The sequence below is a fragment of the Salmo salar genome, chromosome 22, assembly GCF_965601325.2.
Source record: "Salmo salar chromosome 22, fSalSal1, whole genome shotgun sequence".
Classification (NCBI taxonomy): Eukaryota; Metazoa; Chordata; class Actinopteri; order Salmoniformes; family Salmonidae; genus Salmo; species Salmo salar.
The window spans coordinates 29,404,186-29,430,592 of record NC_138312.1 but is presented as its reverse complement, the minus strand read 5'-3'; the positions used below and the strand labels follow the sequence as shown (position 1 = coordinate 29,430,592).

Here is a 26,407-nt window from a genome sequence, read left to right as displayed (position 1 = left end):
GAATCTTTTCAAAACGTTCTCCTTGAACAAATTCATTGACAGGAACTAAATACTTATTAACAGTCTATGTAACAGTACCACAATTACTTGGGCCAGTAATTTAAAATGATCTTGCTTAGGTGAAGTCCTTTAGTAGTCCGTCTTGAAAACCCTAAATTGAGTCATAGTGCATCATTTTTTTGTAATATTTGTAATATTAGCAACAACATCAGAACACTGAATAAGTAGCTAAATGTTTTATTTACTAGACAATGATTTTCCACATTTTTTACAGGAAAACAGGCAAACACACAATCACACATATGTACATAGACACAAGGCATTACAAATGAAGGCCAAGTATTCCTCCCAGTCAGTCAAACCTCTCCTATGAATACTATCATATTGAGTGAGGTGTGGAGTGATTACGTCAGCATCTCTCCAGCAGCCATGATTCAGAAAGGGAGTAGAATGGTGTCAGGGCAGCACTGTGTTGGTCGTATTGCTAGTAAGGAAACTGGGTTATTGGATGTGTGGGCCCTTGCTGAGATCAGCAAAGAGGTGGTATGGAGTCAATTGCAATTGTCTATGGAGGAGGTGGATAGATCACTGTAGTGTGATGATGCGTGAAATGACACCAGGAGGCTCTTTGCCATCGCCTAACGCTGCACCGAATCCCTCCTGTTGCCTCGCCCTGACCAGCATTGCAAGAGACAGGAATGACTTAGGCTCTGTGATGGCATGGTCGCTCAGAACACTACTCTGTAAGGGGAGAGAAGAGGAGGGATGGACACAAATCTTAGGTGATCCTAGGAAAGGGTGAGAGAGGATCTGAGAAACAACAGTAAGGACTAAGGAATGGGATGAGAGGGTTTTTACAGTTCAGTATATACAATCATGTGACAACATTCACGTTGTACCATTCATCCATATTTGTTAATAATATTTTCAATTTTCAGTGAATCCCCTCCAGCTAAGGTTTTTCTGTTCTACGATAAGTGTCTGCTGTGCTCTGATTACATGTGGTTGTGAGTTGGAGCAACATTGTAAATCAAACCTTGGGAACAAACATGCCTTACAGAGCTGTACTGAATTATCACAAGCTGGAACCGAGAGATAGTGTGGTAACAAGGTTAAGACATACTGTAGGCCAGGGTTCTCCAACTGGTGGCCCGTGGGAGATTTTATTTGGCCCCCCAACTTTTATTTAATTTTTTAGTTGGACATGAAAGACTGTAAAAACACCAGCAAATCAGCTCCAAGTGATTTACATTTTTGAAATCTGTTCCAAAGTATTCCCATGCATGCACAACTATACATGAGATGCACTAACTGGCCAAAAGTAGGTGGACATCCCTTGAAATTAGTGGATTCTGCTATTTCAGCCACACCCATTGCTGATAGGTGTATTAAATCGAGCATACAGCCATGCAATCTCCGTACACAAACATTGACAGTAGAATGGCCCGCACTAAAGAGCTCAGTAACTTTCAATGTCGCACTGTCATAGGATGTCACCTTTCCAACAAATTTCTGCCCTGTTAGAGCTGCCCCGGTCAACTGTAAGTGCTGTTATTGTGAAGTGGAAACATCTAGGAGCAAGTAGTAGCATGTAGTAGGCCACACAAGCTCACAGACTGCGAGCCAGGCCTAATCGCCCAACGTCTGTGCCCGACCTCACTAATACTCGTGGCTGAATGGAAGCAAGTCCCAGCAGCAATCTTCCAACATCTAGTGGAAAGCCTTCCCAGAAGAGTGGAGGCTGTTATGGCAGCAAAGGGGGGACCAACTCCATATGAATGCCCATGATTTTGAAATGAGATCTTTAATGACCAGATGTCCACATACTAGTGTATATGTGATCATATACAAATGTAAACTAGGTTTGAAATGATGTTTTAGTCACATTTTATATCTGTTTGGGCTTCCTGTGGTTAATTTGCAGTCTGCAAATTATTTGTAATTATATCCCGGCCCCCTGACCATCCGCTCCAGAAAAATAATTGTCCCGTGGCTGAATCTAGTTGATGATCCCTACTGTTGGCCTACTGTACTGACCTTCACCAGGTTGTGCATAAGGGTGGGGTACTTCATGCTGTGCTCCCGTGACTGGTGAAAAGCATTGTTTTAGGTTCTCACTCACAATAGCACACATCTACATGTAGCTGATTTATCATAAGCACATGATAATGACAGAGGAGTGATCTTGATGACATGTAAGGGTGCACATATAGATTCAGGGTATAGCATAGCTACACCTTCAAATTAGATGTATCAATGACATGGCTATAATTCTGAGCATGCTCTTACCATACGCATGTTACGTCGTTTGATCTTGAGAGCCTTGGTGGCATATACAAAGGCCCTTCGTACTGCCAGCCTGTAGCATCTGTTCTTTCTACCTCTGAAATGTTGATGGACACACAGATAGGAGAAGAGAAATACAGATGATAGGAAAGGGCAAAAAGGATGACAACACACTACAAGGGTATCAGGGCTGTTTGGGGTCAAGTTCATTTGAACTGACCATACAGGAAGTTAATTGAAATTCATTAAACCATATTGCCCAATTTTAATTAATCCCCTGATTTTACAGGATTAAAATAGAATTAAACCCAAATGGAAAGGTACATTAGTTTTTAGTTTATTAACGTTAATTGGCTGCTGATGATCTCCGCAGTTGCGGAAGGCCGCCATAGGCATATTGAGCCGAAGCCCATGTAAAACATATCTCTACCTTAAATTTACAGATTTTGACAGGGATGTTTGTATTATTTTACTTATATTGACGCACCGGTGCGTCATCAGTAGACTCGTTTTTTTTTAACCACCTTGCCAGCTAACTCAGCAAGAGGTGAGTAGGCCTATGTGTATCTATAACAGCCCTAAAATTGGAACAGTCCTCTCTTTGGAATGAGAGTTGCTAGCCCTGAACTGAGTGCCAGGCAGTTTTTTTGTTAAATTAGCCAAATGCTTCGTCTGTAACTAGTTAGGTAACCATTTTAGCAAGCTTCATAACTAACTATAACGTCAATTGATGAGTTACCTGTAGTGTGAAACTGTCACTACGGTGAGTAAATGTTGCATACAAAGTAAATTCTGTAATGTCAATTAAATAGAATAAGCTAAATGGCTACAGAGCTAATTTACCCGTGCATTACTGATAATTTCTTGAACCTAATATCTATCAGGCCCACGATTGCGGATACAACAAGATAAAGTCAAAAACACCACCTTTAACGATTTTTGCTACAATCCTGTCGTTTTTCCCTTTGCCAACCTCACTGGATTATATGATTTTAATAATATAGGACAGGAGACGAATGCTGTAATGTTGCTCTCAAATATTATCTGACAACTTCACTTGACTACGCACGCGTGTAGTGGTCCCACATTTGTTTGAGCAAAACATCAAGTTAAACTCTGTTAGTTTACTAACAACTGTTTGGCATAAACTGAACATGTGGAATATCATGTGTATAGTATGTGCATTTATTTAAACAGACACAATCATTTGTGAAATCTGTATATTGGAAGAGGGTTTACAATGCAGACAGCCTCTTTGTACCCAGCGTTGCGCAAATGATCTAATCTGCGAATCAATCATACAGTGACAATATTCAACAAAATATAATTTTTGCAAATCTGCATAGTTTGGTAAAACCAAAGACGTTTAACACTGATCACAGATCAGTTTTTATTAAAGGAAATACCGCGGTGCATTCGGGGATAGCAGATACCAGAGAGAGGTCAGAGAAACACAGATTGCGCAAGATGTCGGTCGTTTGTCTATCGTCTTTGGGTCGTTGTAGCACCGTGGCATTCCGTTCTTCCAGTGGAATGGTGGTAAGGCTGTGTTAAGACTGTGTCCATTTGAACAATTGCCTAATAAATTAATGCGGTTTGTTGATCGTTTCGAACGGCGTGCGCTTGTCAGCTAGCATGTCCATAGACACCAATTGCTTTAGCAAAGATTTGTATAACTAACCCAAGATCGACCAGAGCCTGTCGTTTCCAATGGGAGTAAATTAATCATAGTGGGCAGAACAATCAAGGGGATGTGCCGAGCCAAGCACGAACTAGTGAAATCCTATTGGCGCGTTCAAATATTTTATTTGTATATTTCATTTAGTGAATGAAGTGCCCGTGTGTAATAACTAATTTCGCCCTTGCACTCCTAAACAACGCAATTTTGTGAAACTTTGGCAAAGGTTAAAGTTTACAAAATGCAGACCACTGTTTGTTACAGAAGATAGTTTTGGAAGCAGAAAAGTGTGTGGAGATCAGAATGTTGGCCAAAATCCAACTCACTCCATTTGATCCCACTGCGTTTCCTCTCATCACCATATTGGTAGTGAGTTGGAACGCCAACCGGATGCTTTACATTTATACATCCGGTAAAATATCTGGCACATCTGTGTCTCTTTTTGACGATAATATCTTCTGATCTTGGATGTTTTGTTAAGAGCCCCGACGCTTACTCTAAACATGAACACCCATCGCTTTCCGTATGGTTTTGGAATTATAAGGAATGTATCTTTCATATCGGTGAGAAATAATAAAAAGGTTCAATTACTGCACACCTTTTTATAGGGTTAGGTTCCCACATTTCCATGTTACAGCGCTTGTTTACGGAAAACAGACGGAAGTCGGACTACCTGTGCTAATTAGCTATTTGTGTCTCCAAACACTTGTGTGTAAATGGAAGGTACGCCACAATCGTGTTGTCACTGAAAAATACTATGGTTGCAATTGTTAGTGTACAGTACATTTTCAAATTGTAATCTTATTTGTGATATTAAAGTAGAGGGATTTATGTTTCTAGAACCGTAATATTACAGCAAATGAGAATCGATTCACATTTAAATTGAGTTTTTGGCTTCTTCTGTGGATTTTATAACGCGGTTGGCAACCAACTTTAAGGTGCATTACCGCCTCCAACTGGACTGGAGTGTGAATCAGAGACGGAACTGAGGGAAGGTCTGAATCCTACCCGTTATTCTTTAAGTCAAAGGAAATGAAATGCATAACTAAATACTACATCCCCTGAAGATGAACCCCAGCAGTTAACTTAATATTGGCTCTTCAACCCCATTACTCCTTAAATCGAATAACAATCTCTTTCCCTCCCATATTGCTGCCACTGAAATATGTGTTCCACTGTCTCCATCTCTTCCTGACAATGATCACACTTCCCAGTCAGATGTTTTCCTACCAATTTCAATGTACTTTTGAGCCTTGTGTGTCCCATTCTCAGCCTTGTGATTACCCTTTCCTCCCTTCTCACCTCGACCTGAGGACCTCCCTGCATCTTATGCTGGTGTCTTCCCTTTCCCTCCCCGTTCCACAAATCGTTCCATTTGTCTTTAGCCACTTTTTTTTATCAACTCCTTGGTTTCTGCTTTACTGATTGACAATTCCATCTCAACATTAGGATGTTTAAGAGCCTGCTTGGTGTTAACATCCACCTCATTATTCCCCTCTACTCCCACATGAGCTGGTACCCAGAGGAACATCACAAATAACCCCATCTTTCTCACCCTAGTCAAGCATGACAAAACCTCATATGATACAGTCTGCTCTGAGACACAAATTAATTTAAGCTCATCAGTGCTGCACTGGATTCAGAGAAGATGAATATCCTGTCTGTCCTCAAATCCTCCACCCACTCTGCAGCCAAAAGTATGGCCAGCAACTCCATTGTGTAAACATATAAATTATCCATTGCTCTTTTTGTCACTGCCACCGTAAACTCAGGAACACTAAAAGCTACACCTGTCCTCCCTAGGTACTAATGTTAGTTGTCAGTGCTGTCACTTGAGTATTTAACTAGCTACCTTTCATCACTGTATCTGGGCACATTACTTAGTAGTTAGATTACATTACCTAGCTAGTAAACAAGAGTAAAAAATACATATTGTCACACACACTGGACAGTTTCATTGTAATGTGTTAGAATGTTGTTTGATCTTGATTAATCTGTTGCTTGTCAATACTTCATATAGAGGTTTTGTTCACAAGTTTAAAATTAAGTAAATATGGGCAGAATAAGTTGGATAAGTAGTGTAAGGTTATGTGTTTTTGAAACACTTGATGTAATGTAGCTATGTGACCTTTAGGGGGGACTGGTATGGGAATGCCACAAAATACACTATGCCACCTTTCCAACTAATGTCTGCCCTGTTAGAGCTGCCCCGGTTAACTGTAAGTGCTGTTATTTTGAAGTGGAAACGTCTAGCCTCCACTCTTCTGGGATGGCTTTCCACTAGATGTTGGAACATTCCTGCGAGGACTTGCTTCGGCAACAAGAGCGTTAGTGAGGTCGGGTACTGATGTTGGGCGATTAGGCCTGGCTCGCAGTTTGTGTTCTAATTCATCCCAAAGGTGTTCGATGGGGTTGAGGTCAGGGCCCTGTGCAGGCCAGTCAAGTTCTTCCACACCGATCTTGACAAACCATTACTGTATGGAACTAAGGGGCCTAGCATGAAACATGAAAAACAGCCCCAGGCCATTATTCCTCCTCCACCAAACGTTAGTTGGCACTATGCATTCAGGCAGGTAGTGTTCTCCTGGCATCCGCCAAACCCAGATTAATCCGTCAGACTGCCAGATGTTGAAGCGTGATTCATCACTCCAGAGAACGTGTTTCCACTGCTCCAGAGTCCAATGGCGGTGAGCTTTACACCACTCCAGCCGACGCTTAGCATTGCACATGTTGATCTTAGGCTTGTGTGCGGCTGCTTGGCCATGGAAACTAAATTCATGAAGCTCCAGATGAACAGTTCTTGTGCTGACGTTGCTTCCGGAGGTAGTTTGGAACCTGGTTTTGAGTGTTGCAACCGAGGACAGGCGATTTCTTTTTTTATTTTTTTTTTTTATTTTATTTTTATTTTTTTTTTTTTTATGCGCTTCAGCACTCGGTGGTCCGTTCTGTGAGCTTGTGTGGCCTACCACATCGCGGCTGAGCCGTTGTTGCTCCTAGATGTTTCCACTACACAATAACCACACTTACAGTTGACCAGGGCAGCTCTAGCAGGGCAGACATTTTACGAACGGACTTGTTGGAAAGGTGCCATCCTATGACGGTGCCATGTTGAAAGTCACTGAGCTCTTCGGTACAGGCTATTCTACTGCCAATGTTTGTCTATGGAGATTGCATGGTTGTGTGCTCAATTTTTATACACCTCTCAGCAACCGGTGTGGCTGAAATTGCCAAATAGACAAGTTTGAAGGTTTTCCACATACATTTGGTCATGTAATGTAGGTCTGAATGGGGTTACAGAAGTTGCTCCACCAGGTATATTTCCTAGGATCAGCTTATCCTTCCCCTATCTAGCTGGAAATTCTCAACTCCACGATATGTGCATCACATCTCAATGGAGTTGGATGGTGATGAGGTTTGGCGGAGTAGTGTGCCTCCGACAACAGTCGTGGCCAAAAGTTTTGAGAATGACACAAATCTTAATTTTCACAAAGTCTTCTGCCTTGGTTTGTATGATGGCAATTTGCATATACTCCAGAATGTTATGAAGCGTGATCAGATGAATTGCAATTAATTGTAAAGTCCCTCTTTGCCATGCAAATGAACTGAATCACACACAAAATGTCCACTGTATTTCAGCCCTGCCACTAAAAGACCAGCTCACATCATGTCAGTGATTCTCTCGTTAACACAGGTGTGAGTGTTGACGAGGACAGGGCTGGAGATCACTGTCATGCTGATTGAGTTCAAATAACAGACTGGAAGCTTCAAAAGGAGGGTGGTGGTGGAATCATTGTTCTTCCTCTGTCAAGCATGGCTACCTGCAAGGAAACGTGTGCCGTCATCATTGCTTTGCACAAAAAGGGCTTCACAGGCAAGGATATTGCTGCCAGTAAGATTGCACCTAAATCAACCATTTATCGGATCATCAAGAACTTCAAGGAGAGTGGTTCAATTGTTGTGAAGAAGGCTTCAGGGCGCCCAAGAAAGTCCAGCAAGCGCCAGGACCACCTCCTAAAGTTGATTCAGCTGTGGGATCGGGGCACCACCAGTACAGAGCTTGCTCAGGAATGGCAGCAGGCAGGTGTGAGTGCATCTGCACGCACAGTGAGGTGAAGACTTTTGGAAGATGGCCTAGTGTCAAGAAGGGCAGCAAAGAGGCCACTTCTCTCCAGGAAAAACATCAGGGACAGACTGATATTCTGCAAAAAGTACAGGGATTGGACTGCTGAGGACTGGGGTAAAGTCATTTTCTCTGATGAATCCCCTTTCCGATTGTTTGGGGCATCCGGAAAAAAGCTTGTCCGGAGAAGACAAGGTGAGCGCTACCATCAGTCCTGTATCATGCCAACAGTAAAGCATCCTGAGACCATTCATGTGTGGGGTTGCTTCTCAGCCAAGGGAGTGGGCTCACTCACAATTTTACCTTAGAACACAGCCATAAATAAAGAATGCTACCAACACATCCTCTGAGTGCAACTTCTCCCAACCATCCAGGAACAGTTTGGTGACGAACAATGCCTTTTCCAGCATGATGGAGCACCTTGCCATAAGGCAAAAGCTAAGTGGCTCGGGGAACAAAATATTGATATTTTGGGTCCATGGCCAGGAAACTCCCCAGACCTTAATCCAATTGAGAACTTGTGGTCAATCCTCAAGAGGCGGGTGGACAAACAAAACCCCACAAATTCTGACAAACACGTTGAATATGCAAGAATGGGCTGCCATCAGTCAGGATGTGGACCAGAAGTTAATTGACAGCATGCCAGGGCAGATTGCAGAGGTCTTGAACAATTAGGGTCTACACTGCAAATATTGACTGTTTGCTTCATCACTTCATGTAATTGTCAATAAAAGCCTTTGACACTTATGAAATGCTTATTATACTTCAGCATTCCATAGTAACATCTGACAAAAATATCTAAAGACACTGAAGCAGCAAACTTTGGAAATTAATATTTGTGTCATTCTCAAAACTTTTTGCCACGACTGTATATCGAGTCAGTGGTAGTTGATACTTTAAAAAATGTCCATTCTATACTCCGAACCATATGGTGCTGCAATCTGTAGTTTTTTCTAAAGACGTAATTCTATGTGACCTCTGTCAAATTGCGCCACGTAATCCACTGTTTTCCAATGGTGTATGAAATTAGTGACTTCAAACATGCACTACCACTAGATACTTCTATAAATGTCAATTATTTAACACTTACTGTGTACCTGTGCTTGTCATGATTTGTTATAGAGTTGGAATATATATATATTTTTATTTTAATTCACTGTTTCCCCTGCCAAAACGGAAAAAAATTCCCGTGCTGTGACAGGGTTGCTCCTTCTCCGTTTATCAAACAACAGCTCACTTGGCAGAGGTCGCAGTTTGCTGCACGCACAAAACAAATATTAGACAGCAGGGATCTTGATCCATGACTCGGGAGGGGATTGATTGTTTCTGCTGTAACCAAGAAGCTTGATCTTGCAAGCTGGACACTTAGTGAGCAAGTTAGCAAACCAAATGCATAGCTGGAGCCCTGTGCTTGAGTGAAATTATTTGACCTTAGTGAAACCGGTGGCGAAACCTTGGTTGGGGGAAAAAAAAAAAAAAAGAAAGTGGGATGCATGCCAGCAAAGCCACTACAAAACACAATACATTAATTTCCCTATAACGGTGACAACTGGTGCCCACAAACTGTTAGGGCCTACATAAAGCTGTCCAACAACAGTCCCAACACCTTAGCCAGGTGTAGCAGTGGTATCAGCAGAGCCTTGTCTGGCAGCAAAACAGTTCATTCAGCCTCAATTACTGGCTGACTTGCTTAAACTTTTGTGGTTTCTAATGACAGTTGAGATGTACAAACTATGGCATAAGGGGACGACGAGTGGATAAGAGGCAATCTGTAATTTCGATTAAGACGTTAATGAGCGAGCTAGGACGGATGTAGTCAATATAACGATTTGTTTAGCACCTTTGAAATGAACAGCGACAGAATTCAGAACATAGGCCATTCTTAGTGTTCTTCCTGTACATCAAGTCAGAACCGTAGGATACATTTAAATGGGTCATATAAGCAGACAATGAAAGCTCTTACAATATTCGATTATTACATTTCTCTAGAACAGGTTATACTGTTGGCTACATGTGCACCACCAAGTCAGTACAGTAGGTGAAATTAAGAGGGGTTAATAGACCAAATTATTAGGGTGAGGCACATGGGCTACTAACATCTTACTACACAACATACACTTAGTATCATTTCTTATCTACAGTATAAATATTTCCATAGCATATTACATCATTTGTACAGCAGCATGCAATACATTTTAGGACTCACCTTTGTTGTGCTGTGCTCACTAAAACAGGAAGGGGGCGCGGTTGTCCTTCTTGGGCAAATTTTGTCATCAAAGTCTGGCATTCTCTGGATTTATGGTCCTTTCAAAACAACTGGGGACTCGGGGTGGGGGGGGCGATAAGGTCAAATCATGATGACGTCATTGATCTTCAGGTCGTTGCTCTAGAAAGAGGATGGAATAACAATTCCGAGTTGGATGACAGTTCAAAACGTATTTTCCCAGTCAGAGCTCGTTTATGCCTGACTTCCCAGTTGTCTTTAACTCACTGAAGTCTGGTTTTCACAGTTCCGAGTTAACAGTTGCTTTGAGCGCGGCACAAATCATGCTTCATTGACAGCATGGCCAATGTCATTTTAAACTTGGAAAAGAGACCCTTCATCCTAGATTTGGGACGACACAGCCACTCCACTTAATAGCAGGCTAGTGATTGCTTTGCAATGTTTGCAGTTAGCCACTGTCACTGATTCCTTCCAAACAACTCATTATTGAATTTGCGATTTCCAACTTGTGTAATGTTTGTGGCCGATGAGCACCGCTATGTTTTAGCTATAATTACATTGTTTGCAAACTGATATGTGACATCTATTAATGCCAAAATAACATGCAAAACAGGCAAGCCCCCCCTAAAAAGTTAAATGTGGGGGTCAAAAAAGCCCTGAATGATGGGTCACCACTGAGTGACACTTAGAAGATATTTAGCTGGCAAACAGTAGTGAACTTCAAGTGTAACTTGATCACCTCTTGTGCTGCTCGAGTGGATTGTCATGAAGTTTTTTTTAATATACACTGCTCAAAAAAATAAAGGGAACACTTAAACAACACAATGTAACTCCAAGTCAATCACACTTCTGTGAAATCAAACTGTCCACTTAGGAAGCAACACTGATTGACAATACATTTCACACGCTGTTGTGCAAATGGAATAGACAACAGGTGGAAATTATAGGCAATTAGCAAGACACCCCCAATAAAGGAGTGGTTCTGCAGGTGGGGACCACAGACCACTTCTCAGTTCCTATGCTTCCTGGCTGATGTTTTGGTCACTTTTGAATGCTGGCGGTGCTTTCACTCTAGTGGTAGCATGAGACGGAGTCTACAACCCACACAAGTGGCTCAGGTAGTGCAGCTCATCCAGGATGGCACATCAATGCGAGCTGTGGCAAGAAGGTTTGCTGTGTCTGTCAGCGTAGTGTCCAGAGCATGGAGGCGCTACCAGGAGACAGGCCAGTACATCAGGAGACGTGGAGGAGGCCGTAGGAGGGCAACAACCCAGCAGCAGGACCGCTAACTCCTCCTTTGTGCAAGGAGGAGCAGGAGAAGTACTGCCAGAGCCCTGCAAAATGACCTCCAGCAGGCCACAAATGTGCATGTGTCTGCTCAAACGGTCAGAAACAGACTCCATGAGGGTGGTATGAGGGCCCGACATCCACAGGTGGGGGTTGTGCTTACAGCCCAACACCATGCAGGACGTTTGGCATTTGCCAGAGAACACCAAGATTGGCAAATTCGCCACTGGCGCCCTGTGCTCTTCACAGATGAAAGCAGGTTCACACTGAGCACGTGACAGACGTGACAGAGTCTGGAGACGCCGTGGAGAACGTTCTGCTGCCTGCAACATCCTCCAGAATGACCGGTTTGGTGGTGGGTCAGTCATGGTGTGGGGTGGCATTTCTTTGAGGGGCCGCACAGCCCTCCATGTGCTCGCCAGAGGTAGCCTGACTGCCATTAGGTACCGAGATGAGATCCTCAGACCCCTTGTGAGACCATATGCTCGTGCGGTTGGCCCTGGGTTCCTCCTAATGCAAGACAATGCTAGACCTCATGTGGCTGGAGTGTGTCAGCAGTTCCTGCAAGAGGAAGGCATTGATGCTATGGACTGGCCCGCTCGTTCGCCAGACCTGAATCCAATTGAGCACATTTGGGACATCATGTCTCGCTCCATCCACCAATGCCACGTTGCACCACAGACTGTCCAGGAGTTGGCGGATGCTTTAGTCCGGGTCTGGGAGGAGATCACTCAGGAGACCATCCGCCACCTCATCAGGAGCATGCCCAGGCGTTGTAGGTAGGTCATACAGGCACGTGGAGGCCACACACACACTACTGAGCCTCATTTTGACTTGTTTTAAGGACATTACATCAAAGTTGGATCAGCCTGTAGTGTGGTTTTCCACTTTAATTTTGAGTGTGACTCCAAATCCAGACCTCCATGGGTTGATAAATTGGATTTCCATTGATTATTTTTGTTGTCAACACATTCAACTATGTAAAGGAAAAAAGTATTTAATAAGATTATTTCTTTCATTCAGATCTAGGATGTGTTGTTTAAGTGTTCCCTTTATTTTTTTGAGCTATATATGTATGTATGTATGTATGTATGTATGTATGTGTATATGGTATACTGGGGTATTTTGAAATACCCATGGTTTCTATCTATCTATCTATCGATAGAAACCATGGGTATTTCAAAATACCCCAGTATACTATATATATATATATATATACCAGGGATCATCAACTAGATTTATCCATGGGCTGAAGATATTTTCTTTAGCGTATATTCAGGGGGCCGGAACATAATTACAAATAATTTGTAGACTGCAAAAAGCCCAAGCAGATATTTAACTAAACATAATAATTTCAAACCCTGTTTACATTTATATATGATCACAGAGTATACAAAACATTAAGAACACCTGCTCTTTCCATGACAGACAGACCAGGTGAAAGTTGTGACATCAATAAGGGATCATTTGTTAGAGCCACTTCAATCAGTGTAGATGAAGGGGAGAAGAGAGGTTAAAGAAGGATTTGTTGCGCATTAAAACCCCAGCAGCGTTGCAGTTCTTGACACAAACTGGTGCGCCTGGCACCTATTACCATACCCTGTTCAGTGGCACTTACCTTTTTTGTCTTGCCCATTCGTCCTCTGAATGGCACATATACACAAAACATGTCTCAAGGCTTAAAAATCCTTCTGGAACCTGTTTCCTCCCCTTCATCTACAGTGATTCTGAATGGATTTAACAAGTGACATCAATAACAGATCATAGCTTTCACCTGGTCAAGCAGGTGTTCTTAATGTTGTGTATACACTCAACACTGCCAATACACATTCTTCTACCAGGAGCATTGAGTCGTCATTCATGAAGAACTTGTTCTATCCCACAGCTTGTAATGTGGTTCGTGACAGACAGGCTAAGCAGTCCTCATTCTCTCTCCTCCTGTGTTACTTCAGGCGGTTCGGTACGCCCAGACAGCGGCGGCCACAGCACCCCAGCCCAGAGTCAAGAAGTTCCAGGTGTACCGCTGGGACCCAGACACGGTGGGGGACAAGCCCCGCATGCAGACCTTTGAGATTGATCTCAACACGTGAGTACAGCCCGCCTTATCAGTTTAACACTTCCATTAGGTTATTGGAACAGGCACTTTGTAATTTATCACAGTTTCAGATCTTTTTAGTACAGACCTCCCCTTGTGTTTGGTGGTGATGGAGTACTCCTTGTATATAGACTCGTTATTGTTATTTTACTGTGCCATTTCCTTTTATTACATTTGTTTTACTAAGCGTTGTTGGGAAAGGGCTTGTAAGTAAGCATTTCAAGGTAAAGTATACACCTGTTGTATTCGGTGCATGTGACAAATAAAATTGGATTTGTTCTAGAGGGAATCATCAGCACCCTTCATATGGAATTAAGGAGGATAACCCTGATACTCTGGACAGGTTCCCAGTCCTCTTCCTGTTCTTTCTCCATCTGTCCAATCCTGTTGGCTCAGTTCTGGCAATGAGGCATTGTGACAAAAATACCCTGAAGTACTATCATAGCATGGATTTGTATACTATACTGGACAAAAAAATATAAATGCAACATTTAAAGTCGCTGTCCCATGTTTCATAAGCTGAAATAAAAGATCCAAGAAATTGTCCATGCGCACAAAAAGCTTATTTCTCAAAAATGTTTTTGCACTAATTTGTTTACATCCCTGATAGTGAGCATTTGCCAAGATAATCAGGTGTGGCATATCAAGAAGCTGATTAAACAGCATGATCATTACACAGGTGCACCTTGTGCTGGGGACAATAAAAGGCCACTCTAAAATGTGCAGTTTTGTCACACAACACAATACCACAGATATCTCAAGTTTTGAGTGAGTGTGCAATTGGCATGCTGACTGGAGGGATTTCCACCAGAGCTGTTGCCAGATAATTGAATGTTAATTTCTCTACCATAAGCCGCCTCTTACGTCATTTTAGAGAATATGGCAGTACGTCCAACCGGCCTCACAACCGCAGACCACGTGTAACCACGACCTCCACTTCCGGCTTCTTCACCTTTGGGATTGTCTGAGGGGATGCTTAGCTGTATTTCTGTCTGTAATAAAGGCCTTTTGTGGGGAAAAACCAATTCTGATTGGCTGGGCCTTGCTCCCAAGTGGGTGGGCCTATTTTTGTTCAGTATATAGGTGTCAATCCTGTTCTCATACATCTTCAGTGGACAGATGTGGTTCTTAACAATAAGTGGACTGTCTGCTTCCCTCCTTTCCACAGCTGTGGACCCATGGTATTGGACGCCCTCATCAAGATAAAGAATGAGATGGACGGCACTCTGACCTTCCGTCGCTCCTGCAGAGAGGGTCAGTGTGTGTGGAGGGAAAGTAGGGTTATTTTGGGGATACTGATGAATAGAGGAAATGGTTGAAATGATTCTAGTGGTGAATCACTAATGTTCTTTGGGGAGTGAGAGAAGAGCTGGGATTAGTGTTCTTAAATGTTGGTTTACTGTGTTTTTGTTACGTTAGGGATTTAGATGGCGTCAAGGTTGGAAAGTGTCCAGGATGGAATTATCTTAGAACAGGTTGTCCAGGGGTGATACCAGATTAGCTAGGTGTATTCTAGTGACTGACTATCCTCCAATGGATATACCCCAGTCAAGGAATAATAACACGGATCCGTTCCTTTTGCAACTTCATATAATGTGAGTAAGGCAGTGTTTGTATGTGTTGTTTGTATGTGTTTGCTATGGTGCAGGTATCTGTGGATCCTGTGCAATGAACATCAATGGAGGCAACACACTGGCCTGTCTGAACAAGATTGACACCAACACCAGAAAGGCTACCAAGATCTACCCTCTGCCACACATGTATGTGGTCAAAGATCTGGTCCCTGTGAGTATCATCATTTCATACAAGCTTGTCACAAACTGGCTGTATTATTTTAATTGTCAATCCCACATTAAAATTGGAGTGATTTTGTGATGGCGTTGTTTTGGTTGCAGGACATGAGTAATTTCTATGCTCAGTACAAGTCAATTGAGCCCTACCTGAAGAAGAAGGATGAGACAAATGAGGGAAAGGAACAGTACCATCAGACTGTGGAGGACAGACAAAAACTGGTACACCCAAATTACTTCTGGTTCATTGACAATGAGCAGAATTTAGATGGTTGAACAGTGTGCTGCAACTGTGTCCATTTTGTCAAAATGTCTTCTGTGCCCTCTTTCTTACTGTCCTGTCTCTCCCTGCCAGGACGGGCTGTATGAATGTATCCTGTGTGCGTGCTGCAGCACCAGCTGCCCCAGCTACTGGTGGAATGGAGACAAGTACCTGGGACCTGCTGTCCTAATGCAGGCCTGTGATTTTGTGTATGAGTTTAGACTAGTCTGACTAGTTTGATTCAGAGTTGTTGTATTTTGATCAACGGGACACTGATGAGTGAATGTGCGTATGCACCTTGGACTGTTTGTGAGCTCACATGTCTGTCCTTCTCCAGGCCTACCGTTGGATGATCGACTCGAGAGATGAGTTCACAGAGGAGCGTCTCTCCAAGCTGCAGGATCCTTTCTCTCTCTACCGCTGTCACACCATCATGAACTGCACTAAGACCTGCCCCAAGGTAACCTCGGTCTAATAAACATTACTCCTCCCTTCTAAGGGTAAACTTCACTGCTCACTAGCACTCACTTCTACTTTCTCATTGTTGTCAAACTCATCACCTCTCTCCTACTCTTACAGGGCCTGAACCCAGGGAAGGCGATTGCAGAGATTAAGAAGATGATGGCCACTTACAAGGAGAAGAAATCAGCTGTTGCTTGAACTCTGGGGTCATGACCCTTGGCGAACCCCCCCCCCCCCCCCTTAAATTAATCTACAATTAAAATGCCCTACAAGTGAGATCTGCTGGGCCTGCACACTTTTGAACTTCACCAACTCCACACTCCAGCACGACATTGGACTCCAAGGCAACGGTTGGGAGGGAGGGAGAGATGTGAGACATGACCTGCATACTTCACTAGAATGATGGTGCTTTCCTTGGTTCATTCCCATTGTTTGGTCTGGTGTGGGTGGGTTTGAGTTGAGGGTGATGGATTCACAGACAAGAAATATGTCTATGATCTGCTCGTCCATCATAACTATATAGAGTTGAAGTAGGAAGTTAACGTACACCTTAGTCAAATACATTTAAACTCCGTTTTTCACAATTCCTGACATTTAATCCTAGTAAAGATTCCCTGTTTTAGGTCAGTTAGGATCACAACTTTATTTTAAGAATGTGAAATGTCAGAATAATAGTAGAGTGATTTATTTCAGCTTTTATTTCTTTCATCACATTCCCAGTGGGTCAGAAGTTTACACACTCGATTAGTATTTGCTAGCATTGCTTTAAATTGTTTAACTTGGGTCAAACATTTTGGGTAGCCTTCATCAAGCTTCCCACAATAAGTTGGGTGAATTTTGGCCCATTCCTCCATGACAGAGCTGGTGTAACTGAGTCAGGTTTGTAGGCCTCCTTGCTCGCACATGTTTTTTCAGTTCTGCCCACAAATTTTCTATTGGATTGAGGTCAGGGCTTTGTGATGGCCACTCCAATACATTGACTTTGTTGTCCTTAAGGCATTTTACCACAACTTTGGAAGTATGCTTGGGGTCATTGTCCATTTGGAAGACCCATTTGCGACCAAGCTTTAACTTCTTGACTGATGTCTTGAGATTTTGCTTCAATATATCCACATAATTTTCCTACCTCATGATGCCATCTATTTTGTGAAGTGCACCAGTCCCTCCTGCAGCAAAGCACCCCCACAACATGATGCTGCCACCCCCGTGCTTCACGGTTGGGATGGTGTTCTTCAGCTTGCAAGCCTTCCCCTTTTTCCTCCAAACATAACAATGGTCATTATGGCCAAACAGTTCTGTTTTTGTTTCATCAGACGAGAGGACATTTGTCCAAAAAGTACAATCTTTGTCCCCATGTGCAGTTGCAAACCATAGTCTGTCTTTGTGGTTTTGGAGCAGTGGCTTTTTCCTTGCTGTGTGGCCTTTGAGGTTATGTCAATATATGACTTGTTTTACTGTGGATATAGATACTTTTGTACCTGTTTCCTCCAGCATCTTCACAAGGTCCTTTGCTGTTGTTCTGGGATTGATTTACACTTTTTGAACCAAAGTACGTTCATCTCTAGGAGACAGAACGCATCTCCTTCCTGAGCGGTATGACAGCTGCGTGGTGTTTATACTTGCGTACTATTGTTTGTACAGATGAACGTGACTTCAGGCATTTGGAAATTGCTCCCAAGGATGAACCAGACTTGTGGAGGTCTACCATTTTTTTTACATTTTCGTCATTTATCAGGCACTCTTATCCAGATCGACTTACAGTAGTGAATGCATACATTTCATACATTTTATTTATTTTCCTTCGCCGTACTTGTCCCCCGTGGGAATCGAACCCACAACCCTCGCGTTGCAAACACCATGCTCTACCAACTGAGCCACACGGGACCACCAGGTCTTGGCTGATTTCTTTTGCTTTTCCCATGATGTAAAGCAAAGAGGCACTGAGTGTGAAGGTAGGCCTTGAAATACATCCACATGTACACCTCCAATTGACTCAAATTATGTCAATTAGCCTATCAGAAGCTTCTAAAGCCATGACATAATTTTCTGGAACTTTCCAAGCTGTTTAAAGGCACAGTCAACTTAGTGTATGTAAACTTCTGACCCACTGGAATTGTGATTTAAGTGAAATAATCTGTCTGTAAACAATTGTTGGAAAAATTACTTGTCATGCACAAAGATGTCCTAACCGACTTGCCAAAACTATAGTTTGTTAACAAGAAATTTGTGGTGGTTGAAAAACGAGTTTAATTGACTCCAACCTAAGTGTATGTAAACTTCTGACTTCAACTGTGTGTATATATAACGGGAGTCTTTGTTTTAATGTGTATTAAATATAATGCTTTAATGCCTGCCGTTGTATCCCTGGTTATTATGCCTGCTTGTGATCAAACGTGCTGTCTGTCCTATAGTATTTTGTTAAAAGTAATTTTTAACATCACATTCATTGTGGAGTGCTGAAGAATCATGTACAGCATTAAAATGTTGATGGGTTTTAGGATCAGCTCAACACAACAATAAAGCCCTGCTTTGCTTATTCAACGTTGTATGTTCTGGTTGTCAGTCCTGCAGTTTGTGTTTTAGCTTTTTAAAGGTGGACTCCGCAAAATGATGTGGCCAGGGGCAGCACCAGAGATATTGAGATGAGCGAGATGCAACACTTTGCTGTCACACAGTATCTGCACATTTGCACCAGTTCGGTTTACGCTGTATACAGCGTGTTAACCAGGGAACCAAAACAGTGGAGCACTCGTGCTTCATCACTTTTGTTGCAGAAATTGACCCACTAGGCTAGTGTACTGTGTCATATACGTGTGTGGAATTGCAATCCATGTCCTGTAGGTGTCAGCCTTTCACAGACTAATCCTGGAGTAGAGATATGTACACTCGTAGTGAAAAGGGAGAAGAAAATGGGCCACTAGAATCAATCATATCTACAGTCTACTGCTTTCAAACCAATTTATCCATCCTGAAGGGTTAGGGGGTTTTTGTGTAGTCAGTCAGTGCCATGGTCTCCTGACTGTGATTGGCGGGAGTGGGCGATGGGACAGACATAGGCGGGGAGGGGGGGCTTGAAGGCGGGGCGTTACAATGTGGCGCTCGGTCAGACAGTGCTGAAGACGGACGCATGAGACTTGCGGATCGCTGGAGAAAAGAGAAATAACGAGAGGTAAGAGCTACAAATTGATACAAGTTAAAACGAATATGTCCAAATATTAAATAATTGCAAAAACATAGCATAAATGTATTTGTAATCATGTGTGCTTATTTTGATTAATTTTAATATTTGACTTCAAAGGACTTCAAAGGGAGTTGTACTACTTTGACTTCAAAGGGAGTAGTAGGTAGGCTATAGAGTTGTGGAGTTTTTAACCATTTGTCATGGTGGTGTGCGATATGAATCACTTATCAGTTATTTGAAATATGCATGTACAGTATGTATCCATCATCAGTACTGGAAGTTATAGCCTACCTCTACAACTTTTATCAAATCACGCAAACTCTCCAAGTTCAATAATAGTAGGGTCAATTCAAACAGTGGTGACCTGTCAACTCTATAAACTGGTATTTTCCTTGCAATTCACGACATGGTTGGGTCTAATGGAATGTAGTTATTTCACAAGTATTTTAATAATTTAATTTATTCAGAATGGTACTTTAGTTGAAGATTGTTCTAAACTAACTTGAGGTTGTTTATTGGTCTGTTTATACTGGATGGGGCTATCTGCACTCCAGAGGGTGGGGTTATTGCTGGGGGCCATGACAATACAATGGAGAGGGGCTGGCCAACATAAATAAAACAGAGGAAAAGGAGAAAATGAATGAGGGCTATTAAAGAGTATTAGAAGAAGAGGGAGAGGGGCGGGGATTAGAGCTAGGAGGAGAGCTGGAGGGAAATTATATGCACTTTTTTTTTTACATAGCGCTTGAAAACAAACAAACTGTGTTTAGTAGGAATGAGAGGAAGGATAAGGAGAGACAGGGCTCTCCCCTTTCATGGTGGCATTGTTCCCAAGTCCTTATGCTTTGGGGGAGGGGGTCAGGGAGGGCTGGGGAGGGGGGAGAAATGAAATGGGGTTGAGGAGGGGGGGTGTAATAGCTCCCAGATGTGTGCTGTGAAAACATATGGTTTCCAATAGCCACTGTGATGCACAAGAGGAATGTCTGAACACACACACACACACACACACACACACTTTGGTGACATATACCTTCATACATACATGTACACTCACACATTACATCCAATCATATGCACATGTAGGCCACACACCTCATAATATGAAATATTATATGTGATGACACTCACACATACACACACTGATGATCACATGATAAGTGCACAAAACCCACATAAGCTGGACTGTCTGATTGTGTGCAGTACAGTTAAGCAGAAGCAGAGGAGTATTTGCTCATTCTACAAGAAAAGTGCTCTCTGCTTGAGAGAGAGAGAGAGAGAGAGAGAGGTAAGGGGGAGTGGTTAAGGGAAATGACAGAGGGTGACAGAGGGAAAATGAGAGACGTGGAGAGAGGGATATAGAAGATGGGGGAGGGTGGAGTGGTTAAGGGAAATGACAGAGGGTGACAGAGGGAAAATGAGAGACGTGGAGAGAGGGATATAGAAGATGGGGGAGGGTGGAGTGGTTAAGGGAAATGACAGAGGGTGACAGAGGGAAAATGAGAGACGTGGAGAGAGGGATATAGAAGATGGGGGAGGGTGGAGTGGTTAAGGGAAATGACAGAGGGTGACAGAGGGAAAATGAGAGACGTGGAGAGAGGGATATAGAAGATGGGGGAGGGTGGAGTGGTTAAGGGAAATGACAGAGGGTGACAGAGGGAAAATGAGAGACGTGGAGAGAGGGATATAGAAGATGGGGGAGGGTGGAGTGGTTAAGGGAAATGACAGACGGTGACAGAGGGAAAATGAGAGACGTGGAGAGAGGGATATAGAAGATGGGGGAGGGTGGAGTGGTTAAGGGAAATGACAGAGGGTGACAGAGGGAAAATGAGAGACGTGGAGAGAGGGATATAGAAGATGGGGGAGGGTGGAGTGGTTAAGGGAAATGACAGAGGGTGACAGAGGGAAAATGAGAGACGTGGAGAGAGGGATATAGAAGATGGGGGAGGGTGGAGTGGTTAAGGGAAATGACAGAGGGTGACAGAGGGAAAATGAGAGACGTGGAGAGAGGGATATAGAAGATGGGGGAGGGTGGAGTGGTTAAGGGAAATGACAGAGGGTGACAGAGGGAAAATGAGAGACGTGGAGAGAGGGATATAGAAGATGGGGGAGGGTGGAGTGGTTAAGGGAAATGACAGAGGGTGACAGAGGGAAAATGAGAGACGTGGAGAGAGGGATATAGAAGATGGGGGAGGGTGGAGTGGAGGGGCTCAGTGGTTATTTTCCTGGAATTTAGCCACTGGTCTGTCTGCTTTAGAGCATTTCGCAGTGGAACAGAGAAAAGAAGAAAAACAGAGGGATTGTTAAGAAAGACAGACATGCCACATTCTTTCTGTCCAAGTTTTCCTTTTTCCCCCTGACTTTTTGGGGCCAGGGGAGGGCAGAATGAAGGAGAGAGTGGAGGAGGTGGAGGAGCGGTGAGTCCAGGGAAAGGGAAGAGGTGAGGCTAGAATGCAAGACAGGAGAGATGGAAGGGAAAAGACAAGAGGCCCATGGGTAAAGATTCTGAAAAGCTACATAGAAATACATATATGACACGTAAACACTATGTGACAGATCTCTCTATATCACTTGGAATCAGTAACTCATTTGACAATGTTTAAGGTCTTCTCCCTCCTCAGTGTCAGTCTACCTACAACACAGAAAGCGACCATGAGAGTCCTCCTACTGCTCTCCATGCCAGGTGAGTCTAGCACACTGAACACTACATAATATACACAACATACACAACTCTACTGTAGTGTACACACAACAATAGACCAACCTAATACTCATTCTATACAATACTGTTTTTCACATTGTGCTTAGCACCACCACAAAACACTTGTCCAGCACCTTTGCCTAAACATTTAGCTAACTTTGCCTCAACAGTCCTTCTGCTAGCCCAGCCCCCACTCTACCAAGAACCCTTTCCTTTCCTGGGTGAGTTCATCCATGTCATTATTACACTATCTGTCCATGTGTACAAACATACCGTGACTCAGTACTGTCTCACCACATTTGGTCATTTTTCACGTCTTTTGTCTACCTGCCCTGAGGGTATACCATGTCAAATGTTCAATTTGACCAGGTAGATGGAAACATTTCATGTCCTGTGTGTGGCATGGAGAGCAGTAGGAAGACTCTCATGGTTGCTCTCTATTTTAAATTACATTTTTAAATGTAACCTTTATTTAACTAGGCAAATCAGTTAAGAACAAATTCTTATTTACAATGACGGCCTACACCGGCCCAACCCGGACGATGCTGGGCCATGGGTTCTGTGTGGAGGTAGACTGACAGTGAGGAGGAGAGAGAACCTTATACATTTCCAATTGGCTCATTCATCCCCCTCCTCTCCTCTGTAACTTTTACCCAGGTTGTTGCTGTAAATGAGAATGTGTTCTCAGTCAACTTACCTGGTAAAATGAGTATAAAATAAGTAAAATACAAATAAATACACTATATATACAAAAGTATTTGGAAACCCATTCAAATGAGTGTGTTCAGCGACAACAACAGGTGTATAGATTTGAGCATACAGCCATGCAATCTCCACAGATAAACAGTGGCAGTAGAATGGCCTTACTGAAGAGCTCAGTGACTTTCAACGTTGCACCGTCATTGGATGCCACCTTTCCAACAAGTCAGTTTGTAAAATTTCTGCCCTGCTTGAGCTGCCCTGGTGAGCTGTAGGTGCTGTTTTTGTGTAGTGGAAACTTCTAGGAGCAACAACAGCTCAGTCGCAAAGTGGTAGGCCACACAAGCTCACAGAACGGGGCCGACGACTGATGAAGTGTGTAGCTCGTGAAAATTGTCTGGCCTTGGTTGCAACACTCACTACCGAGTTCCAAACTGCCTCTGGAAGCAACGCCAGCACAATAACAGTTCATCAGGAGCTTCATGAAATGGGTTTTCATGTCCAAGCAGCCGCACACAAGCCTAAGATCACTATGTGCAATGCTAAGCGTCGGCTGGAGTGGTGTAAAGCTCGCCGCCATTGGACTCTGGAGCAGTGGAAACGCGTTCTCTGGAGTGATGAATCACGCTTCACCATCTGGCAGTCCGACGGACAAATCTGGGTTTGGTGGATGCCAGTAGAACGCTACCTGCCCCAATGCATAGTGCCAACTGTAAAGTTTGGTGGAGAAGGAATAATGGTTCAGGCTTGGCCCCTTAGTTCCATTGAAGGGAAATCTTAACGCTACAGCATACATTGACATTGTAAACGATTCTGTGCTTCCAACTTTGTGGCAACAGTTTGGGGAAGGCTCTTTTTCATGTTTCAGCATGTCAATGCCCCCGTGCACAAAGCGAGGTCCATACAGAAATGGTTTGTCGAGATCGCTGGCCTGCACAGAGCTCTGACCTCAACCCCATCGAACTCCTTTGGGGTGAATTGGAACGCCGACTGCGAGCCAGCATCACTGCCCGACCTCGCTAATGCTCTTGTAGATGAATGGAGGCAAGTCCCTGCAGCAATGTTCCAACATCTAGTGGAAAGCCTTCCCAGAAGAGTGGAGGCTGTTATAACATCAAAGGGGGACCAACTCTATATTAATGCCCATGATTTTGGAATGAGATGTTCGACAAGAAGGTCATGTAGTGTAAATAATGTCACTAGTCTTTTGTAAATACCACTTACTATTTCATCATTTGCTAACATCTTGAATATGAAGTAATGCATAAAGACAATCTCCAATAAATTTCCTCTCAATTTTTAAAGCAGGTGGTCGATGTTATACGCTCACAACACTTGCAGCGTTTTATGTGAAATCCCCACTGTGCTTGAGTAGATCTGTTAGTCATCTGTCATGAATGTCTGTCTGTCTGTCTGTCTGTCTGTCTGTCTGTCTGTCTGTCTGTCTGTCTGTCTGTCTGTCTGTCTGTCTGTCTGTCTGTCTGTCTGTCTGTCTGTCTGTCTGTCTGTCTGTCTGTCTGTCTGTCTGTCTGTCTGTCTGTCTCTGTCTGTCTGTCTGTCTGTCTGTCTGTCTAAGTTTTTCACAATACGTTACCAGTCAATGTAACAAAAGCATATCTCATACTGTACCGTTGTTCGTTTTGCTTCACAGAGGACTATGGCCCTGATTATCTTCCTGGTAAGATACTTGTGTGAGCTTGTTACCTATATTACTCTGGTAGTATCATCAGTTTTGATAAAAACGTAGTTTTGATAAACTGATGTAGAAAGCTTCTCTGCCTTTTGATGATGTACTGAAAACTCTCTTTCTCTCCCTGTCAGAGAATCCTGACACGGATGTCCAGCAGCAGGTCCTGTTACATGGTCCTCGACCATTCCCTGAGGCAGAACGTCCTGGGCCATCTGGTACGTACGCCCACCTCTCATTATCTACTGTTCAACAATGATCTACTCTTCAACATGTATTATCTACAGTTCAACATCTACACCCACTGTCATGTTCTTTTGTCACATTAACAGAAGTATTCCATTTCAATGGGAGTTGAGTTTCTATTTTGTTTTCCAGAGCCAGAGACAGAGCCTACAGAACCTGGCCCCCTAGGTAAGAAACATAAGGAAAGAGAGAGGGGAAGGGAGGGCCCGTGTGTAAAGTGGTTGATGAATAATTGGCTTTGTGTTGAAGTATTATTGCGATATCTATAGGGTTGTATGTATTTTCTTGCATGGCTCACTTGTTTTGTGTTGTGTAGATTGCCGAGAGGAGCAGTACCCCTGCACCAGACTCTACTCTGTTCACAAGCCATGCAAACAGTGTCTGAATAGCCTCTGTTTCTACAGGTATGCTACTGCACCTTAGTTTTTACCATGAGGGTATTGACAGTGGATTTATATAGTGTTCAATATCACACCGTAACCCCGTTCCTCTCTCCTCAGCTTGCGAAGGGTGTATGTGATCAACAAGGAGGTGTGTGTCAGGACCGTGTGTGCGCATGAAGAGCTGCTAAGAGGTGAGGTCAGCCTACACTTGTGCCTCATTTTCTTGTTTATGGTGCACAACCCACTGTCCCTAATAAAGAAACACACACACACCTACACGCAGACGGACACACTCAGACGTGGACACAGACAGTACAGGAGCAAACTTGTAACCCTTCTCTCTCTTTCTCCTTGTAGCTGACATGTGCCGTGACCAGTTCTCTCGTTGTGGTGTAGCTGCAGTGAGTGGCCAGTGTGGGTCACTTGGGAGCAGCTGTGGGAAGAGCTGTGGAGGTTGTTGAGAACATGGACACATCAGAGAACCCCAGCCCAAATACTGCCACGTCTCTAGGGTCCACATCCCACTCCCTACACCCTTCTCTTCCTCTGTCCCATCTCTTTTCCTGTTTAATCTTCGACTGTATTCCACATAATCTTTGGTTCCAAAAAAACTCCTATTTGTTTATTTTCTCTACTTCTCTAGTGACTTTCCCAGTCATCCCTTTTTTCATCTCTCTTTCAGAATTATACATAATGCAAAGTGGGATCAGTAGAACGTGTGTATGTCTAAATATATTATTTCATACATTGATGACAGTATAACATAAAATAACTGGTGCTAAACAATCACTAACATACTGGTGCTAAGGAATTGAAATCAGCACTCAGAGATGCACATAAAACAATCTTGATCTTGTTTTTTTGCCTTACTGTATCCTATATTCTGCATCATTGTGTGGTGTTTGTTATTTACTGTACCTTTGTTGAAATCAGTCATAGTAATGAGGGAACAGCAAGAGTGGCAGCCACTGTGCACTGACCTCAACAACAGAGGCATTATCAGCACTCAATCATCATCCCACTGCCTCTGCACTGCCTGGGTGGCGAGCATCCACAATCAAACTTGAAGAGACGGATTCTGACCTGACGCCTGATCTCTCCTGAAAGTGTTTTTGTGTAACACGGTCGGCCACGTGACTAGACCTACGGTGGCTGGTGACCTTGCAGTGAGTGCATAATTTCACATATCAGTGGCAAGAAGTGGCGGCTCATAAATTGTTACTGTACTACTGCTTTGTAAAACCCTTTCACTATAATGGAGAAGAAAATAAATGTTTTTTTTTTTACTACAACTTCAGCTTGGAGTGAT

General features: G+C 43.2%; 2 protein-coding genes and 1 long non-coding RNA gene across 7 annotated transcripts; 2 read left to right on the top strand and 1 right to left on the bottom strand.

Annotated features, from left to right (window-relative positions):
• Positions 1-233: 233 nt before the first annotated feature.
• On the bottom strand, positions 234-3,319 carry LOC106583065 (uncharacterized). Its single transcript, XR_014382156.1, has 3 exons — positions 2,290-3,319; positions 2,038-2,088; positions 234-741 (listed from the first exon to the last, which is right to left on the bottom strand). It is a non-coding gene; the product is annotated as an uncharacterized LOC106583065 (long non-coding RNA).
• A 393-nt stretch (positions 3,320-3,712) lies between these two features.
• LOC106583101 (succinate dehydrogenase [ubiquinone] iron-sulfur subunit, mitochondrial) lies at positions 3,713-18,745 on the top strand. 2 transcript variants are annotated; one of them, XM_082967462.1, is made up of 8 exons: positions 3,713-3,825; positions 13,548-13,681; positions 14,859-14,944; positions 15,339-15,475; positions 15,586-15,702; positions 15,836-15,939; positions 16,082-16,202; positions 16,322-18,745. In XM_082967462.1, exons 1-8 carry the CDS (start codon positions 3,754-3,756, stop codon positions 16,400-16,402), a joined length of 852 nt encoding a protein of 283 aa, XP_082823588.1. In that variant the 5' UTR covers positions 3,713-3,753; the 3' UTR covers positions 16,403-18,745. The 2 variants fall into 2 exon arrangements, with proteins under 2 accessions (XP_082823588.1, XP_082823589.1); XM_082967463.1 differs by lacking the exon at positions 3,713-3,825 and adding an exon at positions 4,400-4,527.
• A 497-nt stretch (positions 18,746-19,242) lies between these two features.
• On the top strand, positions 19,243-26,390 carry LOC106583102 (microfibril associated protein 2). Of its 4 annotated transcripts, none has more exons than XM_014166920.3 (9): positions 19,243-19,373; positions 22,004-22,065; positions 22,254-22,304; positions 24,434-24,460; positions 24,604-24,687; positions 24,848-24,883; positions 25,032-25,119; positions 25,216-25,289; positions 25,456-26,390. In XM_014166920.3, the coding sequence occupies exons 2-9, from the start codon at positions 22,035-22,037 to the stop codon at positions 25,557-25,559; spliced, it is 495 nt and encodes a 164-aa protein (XP_014022395.1). In that variant the 5' UTR covers positions 19,243-19,373; positions 22,004-22,034; the 3' UTR covers positions 25,560-26,390. The 4 variants fall into 4 exon arrangements, with proteins under 4 accessions (XP_014022395.1, XP_014022396.1, XP_045561148.1 ...); XM_014166921.3 differs by having other exon boundaries at positions 19,255-19,373; positions 21,987-22,065; XM_045705192.2 differs by lacking the exon at positions 19,243-19,373 and adding an exon at positions 21,672-21,878 and having other exon boundaries at positions 21,987-22,065.
• The last annotated feature ends 17 nt before the right edge of the window (positions 26,391-26,407 follow it).

Excerpts from the sequence above, each read along its gene's own strand:
- LOC106583101 (XM_082967462.1), top strand. The coding sequence starts at position 3,754 with ATGTCGGTCGTTTGTCTATCGTCTTTGGGTCGTTGTAGCACCGTGGCA. Across the intron at positions 15,476-15,585 it reads TGGTCAAAGATCTGGTCCCT|GACATGAGTAATTTCTATGC; the intron begins GTGAGTATCATC and ends TTTTGGTTGCAG. Across the intron at positions 15,940-16,081 it reads CCTGCTGTCCTAATGCAGGC|CTACCGTTGGATGATCGACT; the intron begins CTGTGATTTTGT and ends CCTTCTCCAGGC.
- LOC106583102 (XM_045705192.2), top strand. The coding sequence starts at position 21,834 with ATGCAAGACAGGAGAGATGGAAGGGAAAAGACAAGAGGCCCATGG. Across the intron at positions 24,688-24,847 it reads AGAACGTCCTGGGCCATCTG|AGCCAGAGACAGAGCCTACA; the intron begins GTACGTACGCCC and ends TTTGTTTTCCAG. Across the intron at positions 24,884-25,031 it reads TACAGAACCTGGCCCCCTAG|ATTGCCGAGAGGAGCAGTAC; the intron begins GTAAGAAACATA and ends TGTGTTGTGTAG.